The following is a 16,870-nucleotide window of genomic DNA, read 5'->3' on the forward strand; positions in this document are numbered from 1 at the left end:
AAATATTGCCGAAATATTTGATCCCAGAAGCGATCTTTTCGTGAACTGGTTGTAAATATTTCATACCAGATGCGGTTTGCATGTGCGCTCTAAATATTGCCGAAATATTTGATCCCAGAAGCGATCTTTTCGTGAACTGGTTGTAAATATTTCATACCAGATGCGGTTTGCATGTGCGCTCTAAATATTGCCGAAATATTTGATCCCAGAAGCGATCTTTTCGTGAACTGGTTGTAAATATTTCATACTAGATGCGGTTTGCATGTGCGCTCTAAATATTGTTGAAATATTTGATCCCAGAAGCGATCTTTTCGTGAATTGGTTGTAAATATTTCATACCAGATGCGGTTTGCATGAGCGTTCTGGTTAAAAATATATCCCAGAGGCGATTTACGTGTGCTGGTTATTGTAAAATGTATCCCAGAGGCGATTTGCGTGTGCTGGTTATTGTAAAAAATATCCCAGAGGCGATTTACGTGTGCTGGGTATTGTAAAAAATATCCCAGAGGCGATTTACGTGTGCTGGTTATTGTAAAATGTATCCCAGAGGCGATTTGCGTGTGCTGGTTATTGTAAAAAATATCCCAGAGGCGATTTACGTGTGCTGGTTATTGTAAAAAATATTCCAGAGGCGATTTACGTGTGCTGGTTATTGTAAAAAGTATTCCAGAGGCAATTTACGTGTGCTGCTTGCTTTACAATATTTTGAATCGGATGCGATTTAATAGTTATGTAAGATTAGCAATATAACCGTTATTATATATTATAATACATATATATGTATTGTGCCATTGTATGTATGTATGTATGTATGTATGTATGTATATATATATATATATATATATATATATATATATATATATATAAAAGGCACACACATATATATATAACAATACATGCACACACACACACACACACACACATGGCCAAATATTATTCCTCTTGGAAAGATATATGGAAAGGCACACACACGCATATATATATATATATATATATATATATATATATATATATATATATATAAGCCCATATAAGTAGTGTGTGCAATTGTGTTCAAATATGCAATAAAGGCAGACACGTGTCTATGTTATACTGTTATCTATACGCTTAGATACGCTTAGATATGCGTGCGAGGCAATAGAGCAGTAGAAATACACGATGTTGTCCGATTTCATCATATTGAACACAATTCTCTTTCAAATATGCATAAAACATGCAGAAATATTATCGGTAACAGCGGAACTAAAATTATTGATACTATCGATAATTTCGGTCGGTATTATCGATAATTTTAGTTACGCTTAGATGAGGGCGCTAACCCGTCGGAGTTCGGCCGTCGCTCCGGCATCCTCTTAATATATATAATATGTATACTATATATTAAAATATATTGGTGTAAACTAGGCCATTGGCTACCGTGTCGCCTCTTGTCTGCTCTTGCCACGCGTAATGTTGACGCGTCCTGTGTGCAGAAGCCCTTAGTAAAATTTTATTGGCCATCGAATAGGAACTGATCTGACTACCCTTCTTGAATTTATAAACTTTATGGTTATAACTAATATTTCAGGGAATGTTTCTTCTCCTTTCTGCTTATATTCATAGCAATAATACGAAGCGAAAGAAAAATAAACTGACTAATGTATATTATAATTAACTAATTTAACTAATATCTAAAAGCAGTCGACATTGGTGACAACATCGTCTAAAGCGAAGTATATTCATTTAATAATTACGTGATTATAAAATGTATAAATATCCTATTAGGATCGGGATGTAATATATTTCGCGCTTTTAATTATTTCTTAATAATTGCTGATTTGCAGAAATAATGATAAGTTTAATAGTATTGTATAAAAAGGAATGTTACGAAAATCGATTTAATTATATACACCATTCGAGATAAAAACTAAGAGCCTGGTCTAAAAACAGTCCAAAATATATTGAAACATTGAATCATCTAGATTATGCAATTATAATTTTTTTCATTTTTGCAGTAAGATGCTAAATCAACAACATCCTCTCTTAAACACTATAGATTCCTATATAGAACCACTTTTGAAGCGTGTTTTGCAAACCAAAAGACTTGGTAAATTAATTTTTATTATGTCTTTTAATTTTATATAATTAAATCTAGTTTTTTTCTCAATAATTAAGTCTAGTTTTTTCATCGTGATTGTATATTATATGTTCTCAAGGAGTATGTTATGGTCTGATAAAATTGGATTCGGCATCATCAAGTTGTAATAAAAGCAAAAATGATTGCTTCAAGTTATCAATCCCCTATGCTGGAGAGCATCTTGTCTGGAATGTATTATTTGATTCACAATATCCTGAGATGGGACCAGACTTTATATTCAACGATCAAAATTTTTTAGCAGACCCAGACATTGATATCTTGTCTACTAGGATACCTAGTCTTGCTAAATGGAATCCTAATGATACTGATGCACTACTCAATGTGCTAAACGAATTATTATTGTATTACAAAGAACATCAGGTAAGCACAATAATTGTCATTATATAGCTTTTATTGATCTACGAGATTATTATATATGTATCTTCAAGATACCAAAAAAATTCAATATATATTCTTTAGATGTTATAAGAAATTGATATTTAATACCTGAACTAATTTTTTTTTTTATTTTCAGCTACATTTACTTGTAAAGCAAGTTCGTTTGCAATTTGAATACAGCACGCTTGTTAATGAAACAGAGATATTTACAGAAGATATAGAAGTGATGATGTTACCATTAGGAACAAAGCCTACAGAAGCAAAATTTTTAATTCGCATAGTTATGGATTATTCTCAATTACCTCCGCGTATTAACAAATCACAAAATGATGAAGCTATGCTTATTATCGCATTTTGTGGTCCGGATTGGAATCGTATTTTACCACAACTTTATCTATCTAAGACCTTGGAAGATATTTTTGGTGGACCCGAATCTTTGCATATTCCACCATTTCCACCTAACAAATATCTTATGGATTATGTTCCCGAAGTGAAGAAGTTTATACAAGAGAAGGTACAAAATTTTATATATATATATATATATATATATATATATATATATATATATATATTGTAAAAGACACAATTTACGAAAAAATATTTATATATATCTTTTATTGTAGATAAACAACGTAGTTCAAAGTTTTGAAAGCAGGAGAAACTTTATTACAGCTCTAATTGTATCACAGCGTGGTAGTATACTGGAATATGATGCTATAGAATTTAATAGGATTAGTATGCTGATGGAGTATCGAGATTTTCATTTTCTTATACATTTTCATCTCCCATCAATATTTCCAAAAGAGAAGCCACAAGTTACATTGCAATCAATATATCACATGACATCGCAAGGTACTTTATACAAAGAAGTGTTAGATGATACACCATACAGTCCTAGATGGCAGATACTAACGATGGTTGATAAACTGTTGACATATATATTGGAAAATGCAGTTAAAAGATTTCAGGCAAATTCTATGAAAAATCGTTTTTAATAATTTATTCTAAAAAATATATTTTATTATACATAATGTATATATTAATAGAGTTGATATCGTGAAATAAAATTAATTAATTTCGACACAATAAACAAAGGTGCAATTTTATTATTTGTTTTTAATTAGATCTGTATTTTTTCAATATATCTTTTTTTCTTGGTTTGTTAACCAGAGTACAACTATAAGTGCCTACAAGTATAATCTAATTTTCCATTGTGTTATGAATATATAAACGATATATATTCCAAGCATTTTATTAGCCGAATAAAATCGAAAGTTAAATAGCGTCATTAACATATTCCATTTCTGAAGATTTTCAGAGTCAAATATTAATTTTATCATGTCTAAATATCAATTTATTACGATTTTTAATCAAGAGACAAGCTGCAAAACTATATATTTTTTTTAATTACTTTACTATTATACAACATAAGTTTCTTTTATATATATATACCACATAAGAAACACATTTTGCAAATATAAAATTTCCATGCGATTTCATTGCGAACAAGATTTCGCAATGAAATCGAATCTTTCTCAGGACTCGCGCACATGCGACAAGTCGCCTCGTATGCGCAAGAATCCACGCCGGAACCAATCGCTCGCTTTTCTATCCGGAAACCGATTAGCAATCGAGTGGGGGACGCATGTTATTCCCTAGCATAATTCTCTATAGATCCTTACCCGATGTCCGGAATGCGTGTGGCAACACTGCATACGTGCGCCGCAGCGCGAAGAGCGTGCGCAAAACAGGCTCGTCTCAAAAGTGTCCGGTCGCCGTCACCTGTCTCACGAGTCTTGAGGTAAGCGTCGTTTTATTGAGAAAAAGTCCACGGGATTGCGGCGTAAGCGCGGCCGCGGTAACGTGTCGCGCGAGATTGTCGCCAAGCGCAAGAGTGTCACATGCCGATACGAGCCGCGCGACTGTCAAATATGTTCGGCGATTACCGATCTGTCGCATCGCGATTTCCCGCGACCGCGTCGCCGTCGTCATCGCTGGATCGCGCGACGACGACGACGACGTTGACGTCGATGTCGCGCACGGCTCCCTTTCTGTCAAGGAAAAATTCGTCGCGAACGCGATCTCCTTGTCTTGTATTATGGTTATGGCGCGGGTTTCTCTCGTCGATTCGCGCGAACAGCTTTATAGATTTTTTACGCACGGCGTCGTCGCCCTCGTTGATACTCGAGCGTACATGCATCTCGTACTTGGATGCGCGCGCGATTTTTCATACTTGTAACATACAAATAGCGCGTTATGTGTACGGTTGTGTCATATGTACCGCGCGTAAGCGTCGCAGGTATCATCTGTCATGGCGCATGCCGCCGCCGTTGTCATACGGTTGGTTCGAGCCACGGTGATCTCAGGTTTGTTCGCGTTTCGACCGTGTGTTTTTTTATCTTTCTATAAATTTCCTGTATTCTCTCACCTTCGAAATTTCGGAAAAAAATAACGCTCAACAGTTGTATATATTTATTTTATTTGCTATTTAATGGATAGCGCAATACCTGTAGCGCAGCTAAAAAGAACAGACTTCTCATCGCGTCTGAATTGTCAACCGTAATCTAACCTAACCTAACCACTAACTCTAACCTACCTACCTACCTATCTATCTATCTCTAGCTACACGGACGGTTTAAAATTAACAGTTAAGAATTTAAGTTTTTATTTTAACAATTCGCTGTTTGAGATTTTTTTTTTTTTTTTAATTATCATTTACGCGTATAAATTTCCATTGCTAACATATGTTTCCCGAGGAATTTTATTATTATTGCAGTTTATCTTTAATTTACGTTCGTCGAGAGCAGTCTGTATTTAAAAATAATCTAATCTCCCTCTATCCCGTATGAGTTTAATTTAAAAAAAACTCTAATCTAAGATGAACGATTCGAAAGAATCGCGCGACGATTAATATTTTCGCGATAAAGACGATGTTGATGTATTCTGTCAGTTTAATATATTGTTGATTATATGAGTATGTATATATAGATGGGGAGAGCGAGAGAGGGGGGGGGGGGCACCACGATGGCGTCTGCCACGCGCCATGTCGCGGCCACGCTCGTACACGTCCTTTCGCGCGACCCCCCTTCGACTCCCTTCTCTTGTCGTTCATCGTCAACTGCGTGCAATGAGGGGAAAGCGCATTAGCATTTTTCTCGAATGCGCATGCGCAATCGCAACACATTGGACATTAATTTCTTTTCAAAATAGAACTAAATCTCTGTCGGTTATCGAAAAAAATTAATTTTAAAGAATCGGTGTATATGAGAGACACAGTGTGAGAGAGAAAGATATATCGATTTTGGTAGGAAACGTTGATTAAAAAGCACAGCGTTAATTTTTTTTAGAGATATTGAAAATTATATATTTTTACATTTACCTTAATTTTTAATCAAGATAAATATATTGTTCAGTATACATGATCTGTTATAGATTCTTATTGCTTGTTTATCTGTAATAACTTTAATAAGCATCGAAATACATCAGAACGCGAAGAAAAATGTTTGTTTTATAATTCAATTGACGAGATTTTTTTTTTTTCCTTTCTTTTTAGACATCTATTCCTTTTGGAACAGAGCAGTATCATTCTTTCTTCTTTCTATTTTCTTTTCTAATTTTTCGAATTTCGAAAATGCCGTATAATTATTGATATTTTATGAAAACCGATAAAAGCGAACGAGAGAGAGAGAGAGAAGAAATAAAATGCGCAATGTAGAAAACAGCGATGCCGTGTCGACAAAACATGGATCAGCTAAAAATAGCACAAAGCACAAAACAGAGTGCAACGTGCGGATTATTATGTGAGGCGCGGCACGTTCTCAAAATAACGCTTTTTTTTTTTTTTATACGCCTATTCATATTTTCTTCTAACAAAATTTCTCGTTTAACGAAGACTATAAACTCGGAAATTCGCAAGAAAAGTCGATATTCGAAATGTTAATAATATAGAAATAATTATAAACAAATATATAATAAACTGTAGTTTAAAAAAAATTAATATATTAGGTGTACAACTTTGCTTCCGCCGTTTTTTTTCCGAAATTCGAGGCTTTATTGTAAAAAAAACTGGTTATACATTTATGATTCAAAGTATTGTCCACTCCCAATGATCGTGCCAATTCATTTTGACTTTGACTCGAGTCTTCATTAAGTAATGCCTCCAATTCTGCATCTTCGAAAACCTTCTCTCTTGCACCGCTATGCCGGTCTTCGACGTGAAAATCACCGTTCTTGAAACGTTGAAACCACTTACGACACGTTCTTTCGCTAATAGCGGCTTCGCCATAAGTATTTGAGAGCATTCGATGAGCCTCAGCCGCAGATTTCTTCATATTGAAGCAGAAAATTAAAACCTCCCGCAAACGACGAGAATTTTGCTCGTAAACTGACATTTTCAATCGAGAATAACTTTATGATGCAGACACAAATCTACCAATGTTTCTATGGGGTTATGTTGACAGATGCCCAAGTTTATTGCATGACGTCTATGATCTATTTATTTCGACCACTACTTATCGCTAAAGTCATCTATAGGAAAACGGCGGAAGCAAAGTTGTACACCTAATATAATTTCTAATTATATTTAATATATAATCTAATAAAAATTAAAGATATATATAATTATATATAACATTAAATACACATAAAAATATGGATCTCGCGAAAAATGAAAATAAAGATTTGCCCGTACGTAAATAAATAATTAATTGGTAGCTCAATCAATTAACAATTTTATATCACATAGTGTCTTATCTTACAATGAGATACATGCAATCGTTTGTTGCACCGCTATCAACAATGGCCTTCGAAAGATCGGTCAACCTCGATTAACGATCGAAAATATATTAGCGGTAAACAAAACTCCCAAATGTCGCGCATTTTTTCATTCCAAAATCGGATTAAATTAGATGATAAAATCCAAAGAATCTGTATAAAAATAATATTATTTGTACGGACAATCGGCTATATATCCTTTTCAACGGTGATGGTCCACACATATTTTGGAGGCTGGAAAATAATTTTGTGAGAAAGAACTAGAAATATTATATATCGAAAATGATATGTAATATTAATAGATTTTTATAAACTTTGGATATTCTTGACATCCTGAAATCCTGAAATCTTTTTAGATCTGACATTGGAGGAAAAAATATAAGATGCGTTCCAGATTTAAAACGATAACGATGGAAGCGAATCTTCCATTTGCGGGTGTACTTGTCGATACTCTAACCTTGTCATTCGAAAGTGTTTCGTTTGCGAACGATGGATACGTGAACGAGTGCACGTGTGCATATAGTCGATTCCGAAGGAGAACGAGTTTGTTGAGAGCTTATATCAACATCTCTCTCGATCTCGCTGTCGGCCAATCAAGATCACGAATTCGGTCACACCCTCCCGCTCGGCCTCTTTGCCTATTGGCTGATTGGTTTGATCGTGACGTCGCTGACCCGCTTTTAAAATTCGGTGAACAAGATCTCGTGAGAGCTCGGCAAACCGCATGGCGATAATATATGCACAATAAACGAATGAAAATGTTCAAATTACTTCGTATAAATCGCTAAATGCGATTAACAGACATTTCTGCGTTATCACACAGCTTTCGATCGCTCTTTTTTTTTTTTTTTTTTTTTATGATATCGAAAGTGTTTTAGTTTGGAAGGGATAGAAAAGTGACAGCCGACGAAACGTCGTAAATGTGGATTTTCGAATGAAACGTTTATGAATATTAATCGAATCTAAAAGAATGAAATTACATTAAATAAATTGATATTTACAAGTATGCGAGCAGGTAAAATTGTTTTGTCCTTTCAGATCGATGGTCAAACTTCACGGTATGGAAACTGCGTAGAGTAAAGTTTAACAGATAAGATAACATCGTTCTGTCAAATTGAAGGAACTTTAAGTCATGACTTGCACAGAATGAAGTTTGACTCGTACGAAATGATAAGCGACAGGATAGAAAGAAGAGGAGGAAGAGAGAGAATTTGAGTGAAGTTTAACCGAGATGTTACTAATAATGTGGAATCGGTCGAGGGAAAATCAAGACCCTCTCAAGGCAAGACTCTTAGCCGCGAGGGGAAGATAATGCGTAAAATACAGCGCTTGCAATTATATAGTCAAAGATTACAAAGTGAGAAAGATGGGGAACGGTAGATGGGAGAGTTTGCGCAAATATGACGAACGGAGAGGGAACGAAAGATGCGCATGCGCGCATCGCATGGTGACGCTACCCGGTGTGCCGCGCATAGCATAGCCACGCTTCTTGCACGTCGTATGAGCGTTACGATTGCCAAGAGTATCGATATAGTTGTAAACAAGTGTCTGTTTATCTAAAAATATTATTGATTATATATTAAATACAAGTCTCCCCGATTATTGCCATCTTAAATAAGTTGAAAAGAAGAGGCGAGTGTTAAAAAAGTGAATAAGTGCTGCTTTATTACAGCAACAAGAGACGACAGATTTTCTCTTCCATTTTGGAAGAACAAGTGGCTGAGTGGAGAATCGGCGTTATTTCTAAAAACAAAAATATTTACCAATGTGATTTTCGTTTTTCGTATTAAAACGAGCGTTAATTCTTACCAAAAAAAAAAAAAAAAAAAAAAAAAAATCGTGAAGGAGTGTGCTGCTTATATCTCAAGGGGACATACAATCTCCATTTTGGAAGAATAAGTGATCAAATTAAAACGGCGTCATTTTTATACTTGGCAAAAGAGCCCTCCATATTTAGCAAAAGTTCTGACATTATAATTAGTATTAATTTTGAACAATTAAAAGAACAATTAAAGAAGTGAAGAGAAGTGTGTCACTGTCGGCTCGAAAGAAACAGATATCCTTATTTTGGAGTAAAGAGAACACGTGACCGTGTCCGGCGTCACTTTTGATACATTTGGGCAACGTATTTTACGTCGACATTGTGGCAGTGTTACCTCCATCAATTTTGAGGAATTCGAATCTCGACTTTTTTGCGTTTCTTCGACGAAACATGAAGCTAATTGTAAATGCGCTCAATGAAATTAGTGATTATCATGATAAATTTTACACAGACCTAATGTTATTTTCCTATTTATTACTACGACCATATTTTTTGGGCAATTCTACATTTTCATTACTTCGTGAACTTCAGGCATGTGTAACTTCAAATATCAATCTTAATTTAACATATTGTGCAAATTAAACAACGTTTATTTTTGTACTATGTAAAATTTGCACAAGGTCTACTTATAAATTATTTTATATTTATAAGAAACTTGGATTTTTATAAAATTTTGCATAAATTGCTTAAATTTTAATATTTTTTTCACGCATATATCTCTTATCAATTAAGTTTTTGTTATTATACAAATGAAAATATCTTTGATGTACATGTATACCATATGAAATTCACACAAGACAGTATACTCTTAAAAATTATTTTACATTCAAATCAAATCTTAATTTCCGTTGTTATTCTGCGTATGTATATTTTTATTTCTAACAATTTTCTACTTTGATAACAATTTTATATTTTAATTTTTGGAATATTTGTACTGCGTGAACAAAATTTAAACAACAAATTGCATTTTTATAAATAATATTTTAACTTTTAATATGATAAAGTTAGTAAAAAAAAAGCTTGGAAATTTTGTTGAAATAAAATTTAATTGTTTATGTTATTCTAAATGTAATATATTTATATGTATATTGTTTAAATTACAGAAACGATAGTGATTCATATAACAGACAGGATGTTCAGTTTTCACAAACCAAAGGTGTACCGATCTAGTACAGGCTGCTGCATTTGTAAAGCGAAATCTAGCAGGTAAAGAAACTTTGCTAAAGTCATATCTCTGTGTATATATGTATATGTTTATATCTGTATATTAAATGATAATGATAGCAAACTTGTAATAAATTGCTGTTTAATTATATGTACATTAAATATTAATGTTTATTTTAGTATATTATTATATTAATGTTGTTCAGAAAATGTTATATAATTTATAATATAGGTATTATTTATTCAGAGTTAGTATCATGACATATATTTTATAAATTCTTATAAATCCTGTTACAGTTCGAGATTTACAGACAGTAAAAAGTATGAGGACGACTTCATGCCATGTTTTCAACTTGAGGAGAGGCGTAGTGGTGAAATATGTAATGCATGTGTGCTTCTAGTTAAGAGATTCAAGAAGCTACCTCCAGGAAGTAATCGTAATTGGAAACATGTTCGTATCTCTCTTCTCTTTATATTCAATATTTTGACAAATCATTATGCTATAAATATTTTAATATTAAATTAAATTCAAGATTACATGTGAATATATCATTTTTCAATAAATATATTACACTAATTAATCAAAATATATCAAAAACATTTTTGATAATACTTAACAATAAAAAAGGATGCACACATAATATGCATTAATTTTTTTTAAATTATGTTACATGCTAATATTATACATGTTCCATTGCTATAAAAAAATATTTAAAAATATTAAAGTTATTTCTAAAATTGAAAACATGATCCTGTAATTTTAAAATCACTTTTAATAAGGAAGAAAATTTATTTGTACAGGTTGTGGATGCGCGTGCCGGTCCCGGTATTAAGTCGTTGACAAAATTCAAAGCAAAAAATAAAAGGATGCTTAAAGATAAACCAGACAAGCTTATCAAAAAGAAACATATTTTCATAAAAACAGAGGCAGATCGAGAACAAAGTCCGGCGATGAGCGACGATTTAACCGGTTAGTTACAAAATTTTAATTAGAAACTTGATTTTGTTTAGATATGTTTTATTTATATATTAATATAAAAAATTCTATATATAAATTTTTATATAATAGTTCTATATAAGATTTATAATAAGTATTTCTTTTTAATCAGAATTGATTAATCTAGTAAATATTAATAAAATATAGTTAAAATATAGAAAAAAAGTATGTATATTAAATTTTTTATCAATTTATATATATATATATATATATATATATATATATATATATATATATATGATTCAGCAATGATAAAATACTAAACTTCCTATCTTAATAAAATACAGTAAAAAGCTAATATTTGTGTGTGTGTGTGTGTGTGTATATATATATATATATATATATATATATATATATATATATATATATATTTTTTTTTTGCAGAAGATTACAGATTAACGGATAGCAAAACTTCAAGCAGATCGGAAAGCGCTTCAGACGACGACGATATTAATGCTAATGAAAAACAATTGGGTCTCACTTCTGAAGATCAAGATATTGAAAAAGACAATGTTAATTTCATCGATTTATCATATTATAAAAGGTAACATTTCAAAATTATTTAATTGAATTTTGTAGATTATTATAACAAAGAATTTTAAAAATGCTAAAAATATTCTCATACTAGATATATATTTTTATACATTTGCATTTTTTTACCATTTTTAATGAATTTCTTTAATGAGTATCTTTAAAGATACCAATAATGAGATTATAGTATACCTATTATATATATATATATATTTTTTTTTTTTTTCTAGGGAAGTAATTTGTTGCGGCAGCATCTTCAGAGGTGCTAATGGCGAAGTCATAATGTACCCTTCCTTTCTCAAACCTTGTATAAGCTGCTTTACCGGACGGCAGCTTACTGCTTCCTTGGCATCTGTCAGTCCCATTCACAGTTCGGCATCTGTTAGTCCTGCTCATAGCGTCGAATCTACATCATCTGCAAATACGGAAACTAATTCCAAACAAAGTACCAAGACATTCAGTGATTCGTCATCTGATTCCGGTTATGATGAGTCCTCCAATCAGTACGAGAGCAAGATGGCGAAGAATGTTCAGATCAAGGAAGATGTAGAGATGGAAGAACCCGTAAGGTCCATACAACTTGAACAATTATCGAATTGTAAATCCTTGCAAACTATTAATGTCGGTAATCAGTCACTCCAGTCGGTCTCCAATTAATGTCGGTCCTTTGTAGAAGGTTAATTTATTCCTTTACTTATGAAAAAATACGCATAAATATGTACATAATATATACATATACAGGGAGTATCCATACAAATCATTAAATAATTTTTTAATGACAAGTTTCATCTGAAATCTCAATTTGGAAGATTCTTATAATTTGAAAGATTTTCAATTTAGAAAGAATTTTATCTTTATAGAATAAAAATTTAATTTTTAATTCTGAGGTAAGTCTAATTTTTGACATTCGACTCTTGTAATATTAATTTTTTTCTAGGGTGGGGGGAGTTATTTTAGATTACAAAATTCTTAAATTAAACTTTGAATTTCAATTTGAAGACGATTTTTCCCTGTGGAGAATATTCGAATTTTAACTTTATGAGATATAAGATTTTTGACCTTACTCAGCATTTAAACTATTTTTTTCTTATTATTATTAAGCATTATTAATTCGAAAATGCTCAATAAATAATAAAGCAAAAACTTGCTTTCTTATTTAAAAATAATTTATATAAACTAATATTTTATATAAAAAAATAAAAGAATAAATATATTTTTTTTTATATTTGAATGAAATAAAAAATGTTTTTAAGATTTTAAAGGGATATTTTGTAATTTTAAAATATTAAAAAAGAATATATAGTAAAAGAATGCTAAGAGAGAGAGAGAGAGAGAGAGAGAGAGAGAGAGAGAGAGAGAGAGAGTGATGATGAAAATGAATATTTAATATTTGAAAGTGGTGTTATTTACGTGAAAAGTGGTCTCAACTATTAAACTTTCTCTGTTTTTTTAAATCCAAAAATTTTTTACTTAAAACATCTTTTTGAAATTAACATATCTTGAGATGTCATTAATTTGTTATAGTACATATGGATCACCCTGTATATGCAGATAAATTTAAGCTTAAATTAATTTAAGTGCACTATTTCCGGGCAGCAAAATGGCTCTGAAAGGATTTTAATCTTCATTTTGAAGATTTAAATGCCATTTGGATGCAATTTATCGTGTTAAGAATAATAAGTTAATTCTAGCAATGGACTGACGTAAACCGCCATTTCTCGAGCCAATAATCTTTAAGTCTTAAGATATAGCAATATAAACACACATCAAAGTACTGTGATGATATTGTAAAGTAAGAGATGCTCAGATTTCTTACACCGAACAGTGGTTTCGAACTGGTGGTTTACGCTCTTGCCTTTCTACACTCAAGTGCCACTGCTTAAAGACGTACACAAGGTGTGCTAAAACAACTGAAGCCAATAATCCTGATAAAAGATGATGAAACTAATATTTGTCTATGAAATTCTAAATTAAAACTAGTTATTGGGTTATTGCATTTAAAATGTCGAGTTTTAAAATTTTCAGCTCTTTAAATACAATTTCAATTCTGTAGATACTTATAAAAAATTCTTTTTTAAAAAATTTGTTAAATTTTTAAAATTTTTTAAAATTCTATAAAATTATAACTTTTTATGTTTTAGTTTTAAATTCCCTACATTTAATCGAGATGAGATTATGAAAATGGTTTCTTATGAGAAAAGGCAAAAAACAACAGAATCTTTATAAGTTACATAATTTATAAATTACCTGAAAATTTTATTAATATGAGAACAAGATTTTTCATATCACATAATTTAATAATTTAAAATTTAATTACAATTGTAGGGCACAAATTTTGAAATTTCGACATTTTTTATCCAGGAAAAATTACCTAATAATTAAGTATAATAGAATTGATTTTTTAGAAGGATATTTGATAGTTGTTTTGGGACATCCTGTACAAGCTCCAAGCTGCCAATCTATTCTCACCCGGGTCCAAAAAAGTGAAGATAAGGAAAAAAGAGATGGGTTTTTGCATTTACTTCCATGTCACACGATGCTCCATGACGTAAATTAATAAATAGCAGTTATATAACATTGATGATCCAAGTCGATAGCAATAAATAAAGACAAACATTTATACAACAGGAGGGACTAACAAAGTCTGTTTTTAGTCTGTATTTAGACAGTATTAGTAGAGAGAAAAATATGATGGAGAGAAAAAGATATAGATCTAGATAGAAAAATTGAAAGTGGCAATCAGATTGGCAAACTGGACCAGCAAATTTTTGATAGGTAATTTTAGAGAATATGATGCTTAGAGATATTTCTTATAGAGAGAGAAGAGAGAGACACAAAAAGCGAGGAAAAGAGAGGAGTAAACAAGTAAAAACTGTTAGTTCCTAGTTAATAAAGAAGAGATGGGCACATTCTGATTATACGTTTAGCGTAAAGTTTGTTGAATTCTGATTTTATAGAAGGTCTTCCAGATTACCTTTTATTATCTATAGATCTTTCACCAATTTGTTATCCATTTTTTCTTAACGAAAATACGAAAGATGGATTCCAAGCGGATCATAAAATCTATAAATGATAACATCTATAAAAGTTTTTATTGGACAAAAGGAGATAGTCGGAAATATAAAGTCGAAGTCATTTAAATAAAAATAGGAAAAAATTCTAATAATTTCTGACTATTCTCTTGATATTTAACGCTAAACGTGAGAAAAAAGCGGGTTAAAAAATGTACAAGCCAAGTACCTGCTGAGGACAAGTCGCAACTGTGATCATGGGGTTGTTTCCAGATTGTTTCGTTCTAATTACACGCACAAAAAGAAAAGAAAATTAACTATTTAATAATTTGAAATACTGTGTCTGTTGCAATAGATGAAAATTATTGGAATCTATTTGATATATTAAGTTGATGAAAAAGTTTTTGTTCGCGTTTATTTGTTTTGTCAGTTTAAGAATAATATAACATAAGAAAATTTTGAACAATCAACTTAATATTTAAACAGATTCGGTGCAACCAGGATTTATATGTATCTATGAAGCCAAGAATCTATGCATCGAGAATTAATTAAACTGAGAATTGATTATCGATTAAGCCAAAAACCTATGGAATCAAGGGCTAATTTTTCAAAACTTATCAAAATTTTTATTGTGTTTAATTATTTTTAAAGAAATGTGATACTTATTGCATATGCGATGATAAAATATCTAAATATTCGAAAGATAAAATATATTTTCACATTTTGGATATAAAGAATCACAGATCTATCAATCATTACATATTTGAGAAAAAAGGCAAAATATATAATGACTCTTGGCTCAAAGATTGGATCTGATCTACTATAAAAATAAAAGATGTGCAATAGATATTATCGATCCCGTCCAGTGCTAAGCGAGTCATTATTTTTTTATCTTATTCGAAAAGAGAATTGGGACTAGAACTATCTGTAAAATTACTCCAGAGTTGTAATAATCAAAATTATTGAGATTTGACGACGTTTCACTATAATGGGAAAAAAAACACGGAAAATATAAACTTGTGTTGTAAAATTAAATTAAAATTTAGTATCAAAATAAATTAAAAATTTCATACGACTAAATATATCAAAATCAATATTATGTAAATTAACTAAAACTAAATTAAAACAAATTAAAATTTAATTAAAAATTACATATAATTGTCGGTAATTAATGTATATATAATTATTTATATATCACCTAACCTAACCTGAAATATAAAGTTCTATATCTTGAATTTTTGTCGCTATTGAATCACGAAGCATCGTCTGGAAAAGCTCGTTTAAATTGCCCATCGTATTTTCGAAAATTTACCGACAATCGTATAATAACCAGGAAGCGATAACAGTTTTTTCATAATCAAACATCGAAAAATTTGATCTATCAAAGGATAATGCCAATCGATCATATTTTCCCGCGATAGATCATAATTGTACATTTCTTGTATGATCTCTTATTATTTCTTTACTGTGAAATATATAATACTGATAATTATTATATCGTCTCCCTATTATGATTTATCGTAATTAATATTTGTGATGATCGAGACTGAATCACATATAGCTCAAAAACTTAAATATAAGTTTATATTTAAATTGTAAATTTAGCTTTTAATATTTTTGTTAAAAAAATATTTAAATTTAAATTTACACTTAAATTAAATTTAGCATTTAATGTTTTATAAAACTAAAAGAAGCTTGGCAAAGAATTGCTATGATTCCGTCTGGATTATATATATGTATAGAGAGAGAGAGTTTTATTTATTTATTTAGTAAGCCGACTCTCGCAACTAAGTTTAATATTTTTTTTCTACGTATATATAAATTTATATACATGTATTGAATACATACACATTTATTTTTATACGGATCAGTGTAAAGTTTGCTTCATTATTTCTGTAGCATATTATTGTTTTTAACATCAGAAAACAAAAAACGCGGTTGAGAGATAAAAGAGATAACAATGATTGTCAATATATCGTGAAAATTATGCATTTTTGTATCACTAAATAATCAATTAATATAATATTAGAGCTATTAAATTGATATTGATTAATTAA

At 30.9% G+C, this 16,870-nt stretch overlaps 3 protein-coding genes across 5 annotated transcripts in view; 2 read left to right on the forward strand and 1 right to left on the reverse strand.

The window, feature by feature from the left end:
• The window catches only part of Mtpbeta (mitochondrial trifunctional protein beta subunit), a 2,569-nt gene extending 1,069 nt beyond the window's left edge, over positions 1-1,500 (reverse strand). Inside the window, 1 exon segment of the mRNA XM_070309538.1 lies at positions 1,417-1,500. Coding sequence (XP_070165639.1) covers positions 1,417-1,500 — 84 coding nt within the window.
• Positions 1,501-1,534: 34 nt separating this feature from the next.
• Positions 1,535-3,615, forward strand: LOC138940619 (BRISC and BRCA1-A complex member 2). Its single transcript, XM_070309681.1, has 5 exons — positions 1,535-1,712; positions 1,995-2,086; positions 2,196-2,497; positions 2,652-3,029; positions 3,139-3,615. The coding sequence occupies exons 2-5, from the start codon at positions 1,999-2,001 to the stop codon at positions 3,508-3,510; spliced, it is 1,140 nt and encodes a 379-aa protein (XP_070165782.1). The 5' UTR covers positions 1,535-1,712; positions 1,995-1,998; the 3' UTR covers positions 3,511-3,615.
• Positions 3,616-4,262: 647 nt separating this feature from the next.
• LOC138940620 (SIN3-HDAC complex-associated factor) lies at positions 4,263-12,741 on the forward strand. Of its 3 annotated transcripts, none has more exons than XM_070309684.1 (6): positions 4,263-4,316; positions 10,214-10,316; positions 10,572-10,725; positions 11,076-11,244; positions 11,656-11,815; positions 12,033-12,741. In XM_070309684.1, exons 2-6 carry the CDS (start codon positions 10,243-10,245, stop codon positions 12,457-12,459), a joined length of 984 nt encoding a protein of 327 aa, XP_070165785.1. In that variant the 5' UTR covers positions 4,263-4,316; positions 10,214-10,242; the 3' UTR covers positions 12,460-12,741. The 3 variants fall into 3 exon arrangements, with proteins under 3 accessions (XP_070165785.1, XP_070165784.1, XP_070165786.1); XM_070309683.1 differs by lacking the exon at positions 4,263-4,316 and adding an exon at positions 8,390-9,641; XM_070309685.1 differs by lacking the exon at positions 4,263-4,316 and adding an exon at positions 8,390-9,641 and having other exon boundaries at positions 11,659-11,815.
• Positions 12,742-16,870: the final 4,129 nt, after the last annotated feature.

The sequence above is a fragment of the Polyergus mexicanus genome, unplaced genomic scaffold (genome assembly GCF_030449975.1).
Source record: "Polyergus mexicanus isolate NDT 795.1 unplaced genomic scaffold, iyPolMexi1.0 SCAF_17, whole genome shotgun sequence".
NCBI lineage: Eukaryota > Metazoa > Arthropoda > Insecta > Hymenoptera > Formicidae > Polyergus > Polyergus mexicanus.